The 19,374-nt window shown below is 33.1% G+C and overlaps 1 protein-coding gene across 1 annotated transcript in view; it reads right to left on the reverse strand.

The window, feature by feature from the left end:
• The window catches only part of CSMD3 (CUB and Sushi multiple domains 3), a 779,390-nt gene that overhangs the window by 53,948 nt on the left and 706,068 nt on the right, over positions 1-19,374 (reverse strand). The window contains exons 46-54 of the mRNA XM_036436812.2: positions 17,797-17,877; positions 17,015-17,128; positions 13,504-13,692; positions 12,972-13,118; positions 9,910-10,098; positions 8,951-9,136; positions 7,522-7,716; positions 5,442-5,615; positions 1,318-1,491 (exon numbers count right to left, since the gene is read on the reverse strand). Of these exons, the coding sequence (XP_036292705.1) occupies positions 1,318-1,491; positions 5,442-5,615; positions 7,522-7,716; positions 8,951-9,136; positions 9,910-10,098; positions 12,972-13,118; positions 13,504-13,692; positions 17,015-17,128; positions 17,797-17,877 (1,449 nt within the window). The remainder of the gene's footprint in view (positions 1-1,317; positions 1,492-5,441; positions 5,616-7,521; positions 7,717-8,950; positions 9,137-9,909; positions 10,099-12,971; positions 13,119-13,503; positions 13,693-17,014; positions 17,129-17,796; positions 17,878-19,374) is intronic.

The following is a 19,374-nucleotide window of genomic DNA, read 5'->3' on the forward strand; positions in this document are numbered from 1 at the left end:
AGAATTGGAAGATAGTTAAAGGCAGTGTTTTGTATTTAACTTTGAAATTATTTATTTTAGTATTTATACCATTAATATTTACAAATAATAGATTGATATGCAAAAGTGTGTTTGAAGAATAATTTAATGTGACTATAAAATATGAACCATAAAAATGATGCTGTATTAGAATTCTTACTGGTTTATTTTCTTCACAATTGTTATTGGGCAATTTAGCACAATTTTGTTTGCAAATAATGGTATCAATTAATGAATTATTTAAATCCTTTAGGTGTTATAGCTTCGTTCCTGATTTTATGCAGGACTGGCTTTTCCCAAACACTCCACATTTCTATGAGCTATTGCACTGCATCATCTCACTCTATGATCAGAGCAACTCCAGTAACAGCCCTTCATAATTGGGCACAGTGGAAAAACCAGAGTCACTTTTAGTACCTTTGAAATTACCTGAGAACTGTACTGTAATGAGATGAAGTTTAACTGCATATTATTCTTGTTAAAATTATTGATAAAGAAATCTGTTTTACCTCAAGGGCCAATTTTCACTTAGAGTTTCAATTATTCAAAAAGAAAAACAGTGGTAGTTGGCCATGCTTGAATATAAATGAAAAAAAAAAATCTAGGAAAGGCACAAACATAATTTTGCTATCTGTAAGTCATCATCAGAACATTCAGTGTTTGTGTATATGGGGGTGTGTGTGCAAACTTTAGAAAAATAGTTTTAATTGTTAAATATATGCTATATTATCTTATTATATCTCAGCACACAAAGGTGTTTAACATGAAACTAGAATTTCTGTTGATTGGATAAAAATTGACAATGATGAAATTTATACATATGGATGTCATTAGTTAGAGAATAAATATTTTCTGTGAATACACACTAAAAGTCACATGCATTATTTATCTGAAGTTGCCCAAATCTCAATTGCATGATCTTATCATGTTACAATTACAACATATTTGCAGTGTTTGTTCTCATTTTCTAACATCAGTTTTAATATAAATGTAATTGGGAAAGGAAACACTTAGGAGAAAAAAAAGTAAGAAATCCATTGACAATGACTTTTAGATCCAAAAAAAAGGACAGGGTATGATGTGAAACTATTATGTACTGTTTGGAATTCAGTGGTGTAAGGAAATGTAATATAATTTACATATACATACATGAGTGTGTGTGTGTGCTTGTGTGTGTGTGTGTGTGTGTGTGTGTGTGTGTATGTATGTGTATACTTATATAACTTAACTAAGAAAAAAAAATTACTGGTTAATGCATGAGAACAGAGGTCTCTAAATACTTCTGCCATGCTTACTTACGCACACAGGATGGGAGCTGGCCAGACCAATTGTGATCCTGCTGACAAATTCTCACTGAAGAACCAATCAATCGAAAACCAGGATTACATTGATAAACAACTGTGTCTCTGTATCCATAGTTTTCTCCAATGACTTGACCATTCACAATGAGTTCTGGAATTCCACAGTGACCCGCTGAAATGGTCAGAAAGTAATATTGTTAATACTGTCATCTACGTTTTATTTGTGTATGTATATACATATGCAATGTTACTAAACTTTTAAAGTTTACTTAGAAGCATTACATATATAATGCAAATATGACTATATGACATAAGATACTCAGTAAAATGCCATGTATTAGGGAATTAAAAGAAAAAAACAATTCTAGTAACACTTGGGTCTATAAGAAATTAGAATTTCAATCTAAAAATTAAAATGAAACATCAAAATTTGAGAAATACAGATAGTGTAGTGCTCAGTGGGGGAATTTATATGATTAAGTTATTTTATTAGAAAGGAAGATATATAATCAATGATCTAAGGTTCTACCTTAATAAGAGGGAAAAGAGGAGTAAAATAAAAAAGAGAAGAAAATAAAATTAAAGTATTTAGATTTAAAATTACATTAAAGACAGTGAAGGAAATCACAAAAATAATAAGACAGAAAAACTACAGAGAATGTCATCTAAACTAAAAATTATTTTTTTAAAAACAGCAACAAAGTTGTAAAACCCCTGGCAAATCTCATGAGCACAAAATTAGAGATAACAAAATTACCAAAACAGAAATGAATGAAGTGTTACCACTACAAGTTTACCAAAAATAAAATAATAAGAAAATATTAAAAAGAGCTTGGTTTAACAGTTCAGAAGTCAAATGCTTTGAAAATTATATCATAGCAAAGTGAACACAAAGTAAAATAAAACATTTGAATAGTTCTTTATCTATTAAAAATATTTATATTCTTAAAACTCTTCCTTCTCCTCCCTTCACACACAAACACTTAAACAGCAATAACTTAAAAATAGATCATAGGTATAAAAGTAAGACCAACTAAAATTTCTAGAGGAAAGCATGAAAGAAAATCGTAGTGACTTATGATTGAGCAAAGGTTTTCTAGACAAGCTACAGAAAGCAACAAACAAAAGAAAAAAAAAAAGGTAAGATAAACTTTATCTGAATTTAAAACTTGTGCATATCAAAACATATCATTATGAAATGAATACACAGTCACAGACTGGGAGGAAATATTCAGGAAACACATAATGATGAAGACCTTGCAACCAGAATATGCAGAGAACTCCTACAGTTCATAATAAAAGGCAATTCAATATAAAAGATACTTTACGATTTCAAAAAGGAAAATTTACAAATGGCCAAAAAGCCTAAGAAACTGTACTACATTGGTAGTAATCAACATAATACAAATTAAAATATTGTAAAACAGCTTTATGCACCCAGCAGAATGAATAACGTTAAAAAACTGACTCTACCACATGCTGGAGAAATTGTGAGACCACCAGAACTCTACCAGGAATTTTACATCTGAATATCCAAAAAAATAAAAAATAAAAATAATTGCATATACCGATAATAAGAGATTTATACAAATATCCATAGCAACTTTAATCAGTATGACATGACTATTTATAGAAACTTTGTTAATAATAGTCCCAAACTGACCAGAACCCAGGTGTCCATCAACAGAGGGATGGATAATTATGGCAGATTCATACAATGGAATTCCACTCAGTGATAAGAGAAAAGGTACCGATACACATGTCAGCATTGATGAAAGAAGCCTTACACAAAAAGGGTACATATTTTAGGAATCCATTCAAATGAATTTCTAGAACAGGAAGAACTAACAGACATGAAAAAAAAATCAGAATAGTTATTGTCTCAGGGTTGGGGAGAGGAGCTGCTGACTGTGAAGGGCCATGGGAACCTTCCTGAGGTAAGGGTAATGCTCTCTAACCATACTGTGATTTGAGTTACACAGGAGTCCATACTTGTCAAAACTCACCTAAAGTGTACTTATGATATGTGCATTTTATCATGTATACAATTTATCATAGTAAAAGGAAAGAAAATAGAACGTTAAGGGATTATTGAACTCTGGCTAATGAAACGCATGCTGAAATGTTTCACAATGATGTGTACCAATTTCTGCAACTTACTTCAAAATCCATCAAAAATAAAATGAATTAATGGATTGATAGAGGCTTGAGAGGATAATAGATAGGTAATAAGCAAATACAACAAAATGCTACTTGTAGAATCTAAACTAGAGGGTGGGCATATGAGGGTTCAAAGTTAAGTCTTTCAATTGAAAAATGCATAATAAAATGCTGGGGGACTGAAAATAAATGCATTATATTTAGATAAACAATTATGAGCATATTCTACTGTCATTCCAAGCCCCAATGTGTCTGGGGCTTTAAGAACAAGTTGTTTTCAAACCTGAGGAGAATGACTGGACTACATGAATCTGTCAGGTCACTGTAAGCATAAGAAGCTAGGATTTGCTTGTTTGGCAGCTGCATTTTCCTCCCACCAGCAGCCTTTTAAATGCCAACACTATGTCCTCTGCAATGGATGGTGATGCTGTCTTCACAGACGAAGACAATGTTTTCTCATAAATATCCCTTTTATTCCCTGTCTCTTCAGAGAACAGTATCAGGATTCTAAATAGATGAATAAAACCACCCTCTATAACTGGGGATTAGGAGAGCATATAAAGCCAAAAAATCATTTGGTCTGGCCTTGTCATTGCATTAGTGGTGAGTTAATTAGATGTTTGACCAAATATAGCAGGCTAATTTTTAAGCTGATAATTTTGTAGGCCTGTGAAAGATGTTATAAAAATTCAAATGGCTCTTGGCAGAAAAAAAGGTTCTCTACCCTGCTCTATAGGCAAGAGTCAATAAATAATATACAATAAGAGCCCATAAGAGCATAGAGATATAAATATATAATATTTTAATTTTAGTTTTTATATGATTTTCAAATGTATAAGTAAACTAAATAATGGGTACTTGAAATCAGCATATCCAAATACAGTTTAGGAATTATTAGAAAATATTTTATTTGATTATTTAACCCTATATTAATACAAAGAGATATACTTTATTTGCTATTTTCTTTTTACATAGTATTCATATAGCACATTAAATGCATGTACTCTTATAAAGGAGCTGTTATTGCTGTGTTTTAACAAATACGTCAGCGGAAGGGATTTTACAAAGCCTCTACCCAAACGTTTGCAATGTCAAGTTGTCATCGTATCATCATGAATATTTCAAGCTTATTAGCAAAAACAGTGTGCATTTATTTATTTATTTATTTATTCATTTATTTTGTTAATCTTCACCAAGGACATTTTTCTATTGTTTCTTAGAGAAAGTGGAAGGGAAGGGGAGAGACAGAGAGAGAGAGGAACTTTGATGTGGATCAGCTGCCTCCTTGCCTCCACAGTCCAGTGGGGGGATCTAACACACAACATGGATATATGCCCCGACTGGGAATCCAACCCACAACCTTTTGGTGTACTGGACGACACTCCAACCAACTAAGCTACCTGGCCAGGGCTAATTCAGTTTCTTTTACTACATAGGTTTTTTTTGTTTTTGTTTTGTTTTTTAATAATAAATTCAAAGAACCATAAGGGGGAGAAATCCTATTTGTCCTAAAATTAGGTTTGAAGAAATAAATATTTTAAAGTTTTGATAGAAAGTAATATTACACATGTTGAAATTTATAAAATTAAAAGGGAGAAAGATACTTAAATGTGGAAATTATTTTTCTTCGTTAGTAATTATATTAAGCAAATACGTGAGTGAAACTATGGTTTAGAATGAATTAATTGCTACAACGATTAATGCAGCTGAGTATTTCAGAAATTAGCTTTCTCCTTTTTATTTCTACCATGCCTAGAATATAATGTGTCTCTCCTTAATGAAATGAGTCTCTTTTGCCATACTAGTTGATTAACTTTTTGAGTTTACTGTTTAGTAGCTTTTCTACCATGAGACATTTTAAAGTTGAATATTTTCTAGATTTTTAGAATGCTTACTGAGTGAAAGTTTCCCCTTTTCCAGAGGGGGGAAAATGTTTGGTTAAAAGGATTTAAAATGCTGTACCTAGGCATCTGGTCTCAGATCCACTCCAAAGGCCTGAGGAAAGGCATTCCCTTACAGCTGAGCCCACGAGAATGAATCCCGCATCACAGGTGAAGATGGCTGTGGAGCCATATGAGGTTTGAGTTCCAATCTTATTCCCATTTGGAGGTGTAGGTAGTTCTCCGCAGGAAATAACTACAAAACAATAAAAATGGAAAACTCTTCAATACACAGTTAATGAACACTTGTAAAAAAAGAACATGCTTTTACCATTTTGAATTTCCTATAATTTTACATATTTACAAAGAATTTGACATCTATAAACCATGTTTGAATGGATGTGCAAACGTAGAGAAAATAGATGGCATAATTAGAAGTTGATCCCCTTTAACTTCCCATAAAGTGTTATAAGCTACAGTGACATGTGATGAGGCTGTTTTATTTACACCTTTTACTTAGCCAACCTGGTTTTAGAGGGGTAGAAAAATCATCAGATCTTTCTGTGACTTGTCCAGTGACATAGGGCAATCCCTGTGACTTACCTGAGCCAAAGTTTCTTCATCATTGAAACAATGCTGAAATAGTCATTATAGTTACTTTTGTTGAGGGCCCTGTAGTTTATAAAGAATGCTTTATATGTGAAGCATTTGGTTCTCACAAGAACCATTAAATATATTTCACATTGTGTTTGTAGGTTTTTAAATGGAAAAGGAGAGATTAACTCACTTGCTAGGTCATTTAGAACCCAGCTCTTATGACTCTGTCATATTTAAAGATTACAAATGAGGTCTCTTTTCTAGAAAAGAATAATGGATTATGTTTATTGAGTCCTTAGTTTGTACCAGAAAATATTATGAATCTTTTCATTTATGTAATTCTCAGAAGAACTCTGAGGTAGATTCAGCCATTGACTAAATTGTATACATTAGGATGTGATATGAACACATAGAAATTAAGTCAGAAGGTCACACAGCCTGTTAATAGCTAAATCAAAATGTAAGTCCAGCAGTCTTACTCCAAATTCAATACTTCACCATCATCCTATATACTTCATTCTGGCTTCAGCTCCATGCTTTAGATAGCCATGAGACAGACAAATAGAAAATTTGCAAACTTTAAATAGTTGCATATAAAACTAATAACGTATTGATGGTTTTGAACTAATCTCCAAATAATCCTTAGAGGTAGCTATATTATTTATTAACATTAATAATATTCATGTATTTTTTTAATTTAAATGATGAGTAAATAACAGACCAGGAGACTTATTATTTTTTCTATTTTCTCAATGAGTTGCACTTGTTAAGAGTCCTTGACTCCCACATTCGTAGCTGTGGGCAGGAACCTGATCATATTAATCAACTAAACCTTCTACATAATGGAGGACTGAGCACAAAGAAACCAAACATCTATTGAAAGTTTAAGGTTCTTGCTAAAGATCATTTTTCCTACTCTTTGCAATATCTCTATGTTATGTGACTTTTTAATGAAATTCAGTTTTTAAAAATGAGAATGAAAGCAGGGAAAGATCCTGGAAGAAAACCCTAAGGAATAAGGTAAGAATTTACAAATACAGATGTCATATTATTAGAATATCAACTACAATTTAGATATTTTGTGGATTTTAATCCGTTAATATGACTTTCTTATAAAAGTAAGGGCCACTTAGACTTTTATTATATAGATAATGAATAGAAGATGGGGTTATAGTCAGACTGCTTGGGTTGAGTGCTATTTTTTCACTATTAATAGGTTCTGTGAGTAGTGCAAAATGATAAAATCTGGGGCATAGGTTCCTTTTTGAGAAAATGGATACAATATCAACCAATTTATAGTAGGGGAACTAAGGAATAAAATAATACATGTAAGGGACTAAAAGCAGCGCCTGGTAAATTGTACGTATGCAATAAGTATTTTCTAGTTGTTGTAGCAAGTGATAGACCAAGAATTCATGCACACATATTTAAATGTAATGAGAATAAATGACCTCTTAAGAATTATATTATGTCATTGCTCTAGTGTGTTTGGCAAAGGAAGTGATCAGTGACTATCAATCACCACAGATAGCTGATGAAACGAGTTGAGCAGAGTGCATACTTACTTTGGCAATATGGTCTTTCATTTCTCCAACTCCAGGTACCATTAGGAAGGCATTCAATGGAAGCAGGACCTAGTCCATGATAACCAGGGTCGCAGCTGAAAACTACCTTGGTTTTGTATTCATAGTGGGAGCCATTTACAATTCGCCATCTTCCGTGTTCCAAGGTAAAGGAATTGATGCTTGGACATGTGACAACTGTATAAAAACCAAGAACATAAATGTGAACCAGTCAGTCACATTGATTCTAACTCTTAACCATACCTCATTTCTATCCCATCATTTACATCACCATTGCCTTCATCCACTCACTATGGTGCCATACAATGTCCTTTAGCGTTTGCTTTCTATTTCTTTTCCATGTAATCTTTTCCACTCCACAGTTCTGTGGCAGAGCTTGAAGTTGAATATATCCTGTTATTTCACACTTCAAAGTGTCTGTACGGCTTTATGGAAGTATAATCGACAGAATGTGGAATAAGGGAATCCTTATACAAGTTGGTGAGAAGTTAACCTGGAACACCATTATGAACTACATACACACAGCTAGCAAAGAGGTTCCTAAAAAAATTAAAAGTAGAAGTGCCATATGATTGAGCAATCCTCCTTCTGGGTGTATATTCAAAGGAACTGAGTCAGGATCTGCTCAGAAGAGATTCTACAGTCTTGTGTTCATTGCAGCATTGGTCAGAGGCAAGCTAGGGAAACAACCTATTCTCTTATTTCTTCACAAGTTTTGAAGGGATTATATTTTGAGAGAAAAAAAATTTACAAGTATGGTCTTTTTATGCAAGAGTTGTGATATAAACTTTGGCTAATTCAAAACTTGCTCAATATAAGTAGAAGCACTGTTAGACACATGCTGATTTAAAAAAAAAACAAACCCTCATTTTAACAAAATCACAGCTGTATTAAATGAAAAAAATCAAAATACAGAGACAAATTAAAAAGCTTATTTAACAAGCATTCTCTAATCCTTTTGCTACCAAATATTTTACTAGAAGTATATTATATTATCATTATATAATATTCATTTACCTTTTAATGTAGTAATGGCAGCAATGTAAACTATTCTAAATACAAGTAATCTAAAGAATATTAACAAAGTAAAAATTATGAATCATCTCAGAAGATTTATTTATCCTTCTAAAAATCAAGGCTGAATGTACTGAAATATAATTTTATTAACGAAAGCCTACAAACATTTTTTCCTTGTGCATTAAAGCACCTGTTGATTTATGGATGACTTTTTTCAAATTAAATGAAACTTTGTTATGTAAGATAGCCAAATTACCTTTTCCTCTTAGATATCATACTTCAAGATTTCAGGGATTTACAATAATTAGTTCTAAAACTTAAACAATACATATAATTTCAAATCATGTAAGATGCCAGTAGAAACACAAATAATGATATTCACTAGCACACATACCAACACAGCGAGGGGTCTTGTTATGATTGCTCCAAGTTCCATCTGATTGACATACGGCAGTGGTGAGTTCCTTAGATGACAATCTATATCCATCATGACAAAAGTAGGTAACTCGGGTTCCTACCAAGTAGTCTGTTGTGAGTATTCCTCCATTTGTTGGAGCTTTAGGAATCCCACAGGAAATTGCTAGAATAGATACATATAGATACAAAATCAGAGAAACAGAAAAATAACTTATTAGATGTTTATTAAAATTTGTTTCAGTGTTTATTCATATTCTATATGATTTAGAGGTTATTATGTACTAGAGGCCCGGTGCTTGAGATTCGGGTATTCAGGAGGGCCCTCAGCCCAGCCTGTGCCTTTTCACAGGAGCCCTTGGGGGATGGCCTAAGTAAGACATCCTTAGCACTGCCGCAAAGGTGAGAGAGGTCTCTACCACCACCTCTTACTCACCAGCTGTGAGCCCCCCTCAGAGCTTCTGGTTGAGCCCTCAGGGGCAGGAGGTGACCCAGTGAGTGATCAGGGGGAGGTGACGCCCCCATCACTCCTCTGCTGCTGCCACTGCCAGCAGCACAAGCCTCGACTGGCCCTGGTTACCCGAGCCTCGGGCAGCCCTGGGCAGCTGGGAAGCCACCATTAGAGTTTGCCTGTGCATTGGGCATTGCTGGATAGATGGGCAGTCGACAGTGAAGAGTTGCCTGTGCCTTGGGCCAGCCCTGGGAAGTGGGAGGGCTGAGGAGCCTGGGCACTGCCATCTTTGAGGCTGGAGCAGTCAATTAGCATATTCCCTCCTTATTGGCTGTAGATACTGCCATCTTTGAGGGTGGGGCAGTCAATTAGCATAGTCCTTCCTTGTTGGCTGTGGGCACCACCATCTTTGAGTCAGCATGAGGGTCAGTTAGCATATTCCCTCTTTATTAGATAGAATCTATCTTTTCTTGAATAAAATACTTTACCTTGACAGGCAGGGACAGGCGCATCCCATGCATGGTACCCATAGGAAGACTTCCTGCACACGGCACTGCTTTTCCCAACAAGTCGGAATCCTCGATCACAGGCCCAGCGGACCACACTATTAAGTTGCCCACCTGTCTGACTGATGATGTATCCATGAGGTGGGGATTCTGGTGTACTACAGTAGAAAGCTTTTCAAAAGAAAAAAAAGTTTCTCTGCATAATTAATTAACCAGAACTTCTTTACAACCCAGAGTTATAAAAATTTATATGTGTCTACCAGACTTAAAATTAGGGCAATAGTAAGATATATACACAAATAATAATTTAATTAAAAAAACAAAACAAACAAACAAATAAATAAATAAACAAAAATAGGCCATGGTGTGAATTTGGTTTCATATGATTATATTATTTCCTATCCTCTTAAAAAACAAAAACAAAAAATAAAAAACACATATGCTTTTATTGATTTTAGAGAGAGATGAAGGGAGAGGGATAAAGAGATAGAAATATCAATGATAGAGAATTACTGATTGGTTGCTTCCTACATGACTCTTATGGGGATCAAGCTCGCAACCCAGGCATGTGCCTTGATTGAGAATTGAACCAGTGACCTCCTGGTTCATGGGTTGACCCTGAACCACTGAGTCACCCCAGCTAGGTTATTTGCTATCCTCTTGATAATCTACTGACATAACTTTTATGAGACATAACTATTTCTGGACTCTTCTTTTAATTTTTATTGTCAGCCAAGATGCCTTCTAAATTACAATGTCATATTTTCTTAACAACCTAGAGGTTCAAAAGCCCTACAAATATTTCAGTGAATTTAGAAGCTATATTTCCTGTCGTTTGAAGGGCCTAAATGTTACAGCCTTGGTAGGCATATTTTACAGCATGTTGTTTACATGTCATTTTGAAGTTATCTCCGGACACCTTTATCATGTTAGAAGATCATGCATTTGATGTCTAAAAAAGATCCCCTACATATCATAATCCTTTCTCTCAGTTTATTAAAGAATTTCCATGCTGTCAAAAGTGCTTACATATAGAGATTTTTAAAAATCCAATAAAATAAACTTTTTTCATCTCCGGAAGTCTGAAATGTCACAAGATAATGTCAAATGGCTTTTTCGTATAAATGTACTTTGAGAATATTCAGCCTGGTAGAATCCAGTTACCCTTTGAAACTTCAATATATTCATCTGAGAAAAATGAGACTTTATGGATAAATGGTAGAAAATAGATTAGACTTAGAATATTTATGTTATAGCCTATCACTTCTAAAGGAAAAATACATAGTTATTCAACATATCCAAATTTGTTATAAATTATAGAACATAATCTAATGCTTATAATTGTTTGATTTGAATGGTTTCTCTTTAAGTTATTATGGTCTTTAAGAATATAATGTGCTCAATTTTAAATGCCATCTTTGGGCACACCATTAATACAAAAATTTATATGTTCATGTGATCTAAATATAGATTCAAATATGAAAAATCTTAAGGACTAATGCATATATTATGACTGAATAATATATTTTTATAATATTTCTCCTTTGCAAGCCTATAAACATTTTAAAAAATCTATTGTGGGATAAAACCTATATATATATATTAGTAATATGATGCTAGTAATAAGTTACTTCTAATATGCAAAAGACAAATTGTTAATAAATAAAATAAAACTATCATCAGGTGGTTTTATAATCAAAGTGGATAGACAAAATTGTTTTATTGTACATTTGTACTTACTCAAATGTATCTTAATGAGTAAAATTTGAGAGTATATTTTTAGAACTGAAATTGAAAACTTGTTTAAGTCTATGACTAGAACCATTGTGTCACAACTGTTTATAAAATATTTATGAAAGTAATTTTCAGTTGAGCTAATTAATAATGACCCATGACTTAGGGAAACATATCTTAACACTGTCCAGACAGAGATGACTGACTAATTCTGAAGTATTAGTTTATGGAGCATATACTCATGGCATCTGACATGAATAGGATGGCAACAAAAAGGAATACAACCTTCACATAGAGGAGAACTATTTATGTATACTTACTCGATAACTAAATAATTGATACAGTGTCAGTAGGCCTTATAAACAGGAAGACATTGAGAAAAGACTGTTCCGTGTTGATAGTATTTCCAGCCCATATCTTTCTAAATATTACTGAATGAAAAGTAGTAATGGCTAGAAAAATATATTTTTAAAAAGTTTTTGAAATGTGTTCCTCATCCTCTTCCAATATTTAATATATTTAGAAAGTATCACAAATCAATACTTAATAATAAAAACAAATATTTTTATCTTTTGTTTAAACATCATTTAAAGGAGTTCTTAAATAGATCAGATATACATAATTTAGCAACACTATTAATGTTGTGTGAGAATTCAAAAGAAAGAAATCTATTAGGAAAAAGCATTAACAAGCAAATTTGATGACACTCTAAAATACATATGATAAAAAATCATATAAGCAGTGTTTTTACACTGAAGGTCTGAGTGCATAATACAGTATTTGGGCTGAATTTATGAATATCCAACAAATATAAGTTAATTTAGAATTAATTTATATAAGACATAAATATTCTAAGTGTTTTAATCTTTCCAAAAGTCATATGACCAAATAGTAAAGAGGAAACTGAGAAGGGGTGATATATAAATTGCTCAAGAATGAAGGAGCAGCCAAGACCGGTTTGGCTCCGTGGATAGAACGTCAGCCTGCAGACTGAGGGGTCCCAGGTTCAATTCCGGTCAAGGGCATGTACCTTGGTTGTGGGCACATCCCCAGTAGGGGGTGTGTAGGAGGCAGCTGATAGATGTTTCTCTCTCATCGATGTTTCTAACTCTCTATCCCTCTTCCTTCCTCTCTGTAAAAAAAAATCAATAAAATATAAAAATTAAAAAAAAAAGAATGAAGGAGCTATGATTTAAATTCATGTTTAATTCATTACTGTCCGTGTCTGTGGTCTTTAATCACAACCATCCTGAAGACGAAGGTGAGATCTGTACTGAAGTTATATATCAATATGTATATGTACCACATACCTATATATCTGATCCGGAAGCCTTTTTTGTTATTGCCATGATCGGCTGACCATTGAAGAAATACTTCATGATTGTTGCTTGTTATATTAAAAGCAGATGAATAATCGCCACTGAGGGAAATAAGCACGGGACTTTGAATATTTGGTCCTTTGGAAAGAAAATAAATAAAACAATTTAGATGCAACTGAAAAACTATGTTCCAATTAACCTTTAGTATTTCATATCTTTAGAACAGTATTAAATATGATGAAATTGCTCCACAAATGATCTAGTTCATTGACAATCATTTAAAACACAATATAAAAATGTTTATTTTACACATTTTAACTTCATACCAAATAATCTGCAATTTGTAAAACAATAACCAAGATAAGTACAATTTTCATATGGTATATAAGCAAATTTGATGACACTCTGAAATATATATGTAATATAAAATTATATAAGCAGTGTTCTTATAGTGAAGGTCTGAGTGCATAATACAGTATTTGGGCTGAATTTATGAATGTCCAATAAATATAACCATGGTTACCATCATACACCTGAAGAACATCAAATTCCTTTTCTGTCTGGAAGAATTCTACAAACATGCTGATATTATATCCCTTTTCCACGGAGATGCTCCAGGCACACATCTGAAGATTTGGGTAACTGTCAGGATATCCAGGGCTCAATATGACTCCCGTGGAGTCTAGCCGCAGTTCATTGGCGGGACAGAGCACTGGCAAAGAAAGAGATCATTAAGTAAAGTTAGTGTGTAGGCCTATGTGAAAACTGCACTTTACATAGTGGATACTCTACTCGTCTTCAATACTAGAAATGAGACAATACCTTGAATTATGTGTTAGAAAAAACAATTTGTATTAAGCTTGCAGTTCAAAACATGGAAGAAGGACCTTTCAAATGTATGTTATTGATTTCTATGGTTTTTATTACATAGAAGATGCTTTACTTTTCTGGACAATAAATTAATAATGAAAAGATGAGGCATCTGTTTCCTTCTGCTTCTTTGTATTCAGTCCTTGCCTTTTGCCATCTTCTTATGCCCTCTCCCCTCTGTCTTTCTTGTCTGTCTTTGCCCTTTCCTCTTCCTTCCTTTTTTAGTGTATTCTCCCCTCAAATCAGATATTTTGAACTCAGCACATTCCTACATGTTTCTGTTTCAAATGCCATTTTCTTGTCGGCTGCATTTGAAGTGTTAGTGCATTTCAAGATCCAGATGAAAAATATCCTCTTTGAAACAATCCCTGTACTTCTCCATCAACCCAAGAAGAATTGCAGATTTCCTTCTCAGAACCTCTATAATGCATGCTTCTGTTACTGCATTAGCAATGTTATGGCTATTACTTATTTGGGGGACTGTCTTTCTAGGCTATGGTTACTGAAAAGTAAGTGTCACTGAAACCAGTATTGCTCAGTGGATAGAGCATTGGCCTCCAGACTGAAAGATCTTGGGTCTGATTCCAGTCAAGGGCATGCACCTTGGTTGCGGGCACATCCCCAGTAGGGGGGTGTGCAGGAGGCCGCTGATCGATGTTTCTCTCTCATCAATGTTTCTAACTCTCTATCTCTCTCCATTCCCCTCTGTAAAAAATCAATAAAACATATTTTTTAAAGAAAAAAAAAAAGTAAGTGCCATATCCTATGTAAGGTTTTGGTCCCAATGTTCTGAGCTGGGTAAATATTCCACATTATTTTCAAAACATTGATATGATCCATAATAATTCATTGAGAATCTACAAAATAACCCATTCTCATGCAATTCAACCCATACCAAAAAGCCTGACAATCATCAAGATTAAAAGTAAATATATACTTTTGATTATGACTCTATGTTAGATACTGTTAAGCAACTTTTGTGTAGTATCTCACTTATTTGTCAAAACAGCTTTAAGAAATGTGTTCAATTTTTCTCCATATTATTCATTTGAGGAAACTGAGACTCAGAAATTATAGTCTACAAAGTCTCACAGACTCAACTGGATGGAACCCACATTTTTAACCCCCAAATGAAACCCTCCGTTATATTTTATTTATATCAAACTGTTTTAAATTTATCACATTTACAATTGCTTTCCATATTTTAACTGTGAGATTGAAACTTAAAGTGGATCCCAAGAAGAATTTAAAAATAATAATAATAATGATGATGCATCTCCATTTAGAAAAAGTGGAAAAAAATAATTTAAAATAGACTAAAAACAATGTAGATTACTTTTAAAATATTCCAAACTGATTTTAGCAAACCTGTAAACACAAACTAAAATGTATAGTCAGCTAGTTAGCTTACAAATCTGGTCCATTAATTAATATAGTAACTCAGGATGAACTCATTCTGAGGAAGGATTTATTAACTGTTAGCAAGTATCTGATGTTATTATGAGATGAAAACATATTGTCTTTTTTTGTATTCTCCACTGCAGATAGGTTAAAAAAAGGTGCAATTAGTAATCTATAGGAAATTCGGATTTTAAAAATAAGATGTTGGAAGTCTAAAGGATGAGGGATTGTAAAATATCTATGTTATCCAAATTGTTTTATTTCTTAAAAATTATTAAATTTGGATCCAAATATAAAAAAGAAGTGTTCTCCAAGAGTCCACAATGGAGTGTGTATATTAGGGTCAATAAAAATGTCCTGGTATATAATTGCTTTTTTACACCTTCCTGTGTCTGCCCAAGCAATTCTCCCATGCATAATCACCCCCCACAAATGACTGAAAATCTATCTCCTCCATTCACATGTCTAAACATCTGAATCTGAGTCCTAAATAATTTATTGTAAATACCACCAAAATTAATTGTATATAAAAAAAAGGAAGTTGAATAAACACCTAACTATTGGGAATATACATGATAGACTTCAAAATACTCTACCAACTTTAAGATATTCTAAAACCACTGCCTAAGAGCAATGGAATCGGTCACATTGGCACTGGTTTATACCAACCAATTTTTTCTTTTTGCTACTGTAAAAGCCCCTTATGAAAATACTTCCATCTTCTTGTAAGTACTCCAATAACATAGAAAATCAAATGTTAATTCTTACTGATAGCACATTTGATATAATCAACATAAGTTTTGTTTTAGACTTATAATAACAGTAAGTAATGTGCCCAGGAAATAGGCTTCCATTCCTCCAAATGAACCTCAATGAAGAAAATAATCCAAGAAAATCTGAAAAGGATAATTTTAAATTAAATTATAGTTTTATTTGAATTAAGCACACAATTATCATTAGTTACTATGTGGTAGATACTTCTCTGGATCCTAGAAGCCACACAATGAACAATACATGATTCCTGAGCACTACACTCTAGCACATCATTCAAGGTCCGTCATGGTCTTCTTGCCTTGCAGCAGAGGGAATCCTTTGTAGTCCACCCCCTACTGTGTTTCACTTCTGTGTCTTTATATGTACATCTGTCATTGGGGCCATCTCTGTTATAACAGAGTAAGTCTCCCTTATAATTTGGAAACTATGACTCAGGGCAATGTTCCCTTCAAGCTTTCACTGCCCCATAAATAGTTACACATTATATAATATTGTAATTCTATGGTCCCTGCCATATCCCATATTCCTTATGCTACATTGCCTTCATAGACGGGACTATCTATAACTTGTGTTTTTATTTATTTATTTATTTTATTCTCCCCCCACCCCCCCAGATACTCATACTTAACAGATGCTCAATCAAGTTTTACAAATGTAGTGGTTAGATCAGAAACTACTATTAAGTTAAGGCAATCAACATCGGAGCCTTTATTTATTATAAAGTGATTTATTGTATTTTCCACCTCTTGGCCCAAAAAAAAAAAAAATAATAATAATAAGTTGAACTGACTTTGAAATAAACTAGAAAAAAATTAAAACTTAGAAGAAGAAAAAAATGTTTAAAATTAAATATGAGAAATAATGGAATTAATGAGTTGTATAGCTTTTTACATTACTGCCTGTTAAATACTAAATAGTTAAAATCATTCCTGGTCTTCAGTTAAACATAAAATAGATACTTAGGAATCAATAATTATAACAATTGGTACCTTGACAAACAGGAGGTGCTCCATCCATCTGGAGTCGTTCTCCTAATCTGCATGTGAGAATTGCATTGCCCACCAAAGAAAATCCTGGAAGACACTGATACCTAATGATGTCACCTGTTAGTAAAAGAACAGGCAGAGGTGGCTTCAGATGAGTAACAAGGTGAAAATTAACAGATGTTTCTAAAGCAATACAAACATGTTAGTTTTTAATCAGTATAAAAATTCTATTAACGGTAAGTAGGGCCGATATTCAAAATATTGAATGACTAGTACTTCATAGGCACTGACCAATCAAAACTGAAAGCAAGAGTGAGACTGTACTGGTGCCTGCCAGTTGGATATAAGCAGTAATAGTAAAGAAATAATCTGATCAATACAGGAAAGGTAGTCATTAAAACTGTATCAAGCAAGTAAAATTACCTATAGTTATTGCTTTTATATTAAGATTTAACTTACATTGGTCAATGATATTTTCTTATACTTCTCAACCAAAATAAATAGGATAATAATAAAAGTTTACTGTGTCAACATTATACAGTTATATTACTCAAATTCCCACAGTTTTCTAATTGTACATCCTGGAAATATAGAATTCCTTCTTCTTGCTTAATACTTCTTTCCTCTTTCCAGTGCTGTCCATTCTTAAGAATGCTAAGCAATCCCCACCATAGAGGAAAGAGCCTCTAAGACAGGCTGTTTCTATTCTTTTTTGTTTGTTTCTTTTGAAGCAAACACCTCTGTTAACAGTGTACTTTTTTTGAAAGTAATATAACAGACTTTACCTATTTCAAATTCATCATCTTCTGTCAAAATTTCAGCATTGGGTACGGGTGGTGGAGGTTGGCACACTCTTAGTTGATAGGCTATAAAAAGAGACAATATGTTTATTCCTTCTCTGAGCAGAGATATATATATATATATATATATATATATATATATATATATGCTGACATGTGCAAGAAAATTATGCAAGGATTTTATATAAGAGTGACAATAAATGGTAGGATTTATAAAGTTTCAATTATTTACTTTAAAAAATTCTATAACATTGAGGAAAAAGAAATCATTATTTAGAAGCCAAAATATTATCCCAGAGTAAGATGCTTACATTTACAATAAAATCCTTAATTTTTACCCTTGTTCTATTACTTTTTGTTATATGCTTCATAACACTTTTTTTTTCTTGGAGTAGTCACTATTTGGAATTATATATTCATGCCTGTTTATATGCTCTATGCTCTCTTCCCCAAGGCTCATCAGAGAGCCCCCAGCACCAGCGGAAGTGCCTGGCACACAGTAATAACTACAAACAAGTAAGTACTCCATGCTTCCTCTATTCCAGAAAACATTATGAGCACTTTACATATAGTAATTATATCAGTCCTTATACATTATTTATCTTATTTCTCCATTTACATAACTATTTTTATAATTATCCCTATTTTATATAAAAAAAAAAAACTGTTAAAGTGGCCTTTAGAATTTGGTCTAACTCACACAGCTGTGATATGGTAGAGATGGAATTTGAACCCAAACAGTCTGGTCCCAGAGCCCTCTATATTAGCATGTTTACAAAATACACCTATTTTACATTTCATCTTTCTAATTATTGGTATCTCTTAAACAGGTCATCCTATCAGATTAGATAGATTTCTATTTGGTATAATTTAAAAACCACTCCCCCAAATATCTCTATCACCATGACTACTAGCTCAATATATCTACATCATAATCATTTGCTTGATTAACTCCTGTTTTCACTGGTTTTCATAGGAGTATTTTAAAAAAAATGTATTCTTGTTCATTCAAGAACACATTTCAAACTATTATAACATTCGAATAAAATGTGTTTTATATGTTTAATTTTATCACTTAAACTTAGGAGTTATATAGTATGTACCTCTGTGCTCAGATATGGGAGAATAAGACTTAAAAGACACAGTGAATCATCTGTGATCAAAAAACTAGTACAGAGCTAGTATGTCTCCTTCCTTCATTAGAGTATATATGAGAGTACTGAGGTACATCAATTAGGCCAGTTAATGATACGCCTATAAAAGGAGATGAATGAGATAACCAATGGACACAGACAGTAGTGGGGTGAGGGCATGTATTAGGGGTGGAAGTGGCCAGGGAGAGATCAATTGGGGAAAAGGGAGGCATATGTAATACTTCAAACAATAAAGAATTTAAATGTAAATAAAAAAGAAAAAAATAGATATATTTTTTTAAAGAGTAAAATATTTCCAATTCTGAAGGGTAATCATGGGCATAAGAGCATTTCAGATGTAGGAGAAAACAGGCAGTTGAGTACCAAATCCATCATTAGATAACAAACCCATTTATAAGTGCTTAGGAGT

This window comes from Pipistrellus kuhlii, unplaced genomic scaffold (genome assembly GCF_014108245.1).
Source record: "Pipistrellus kuhlii isolate mPipKuh1 unplaced genomic scaffold, mPipKuh1.p scaffold_m20_p_14, whole genome shotgun sequence".
NCBI classification, from domain to species: domain Eukaryota; kingdom Metazoa; phylum Chordata; class Mammalia; order Chiroptera; family Vespertilionidae; genus Pipistrellus; species Pipistrellus kuhlii.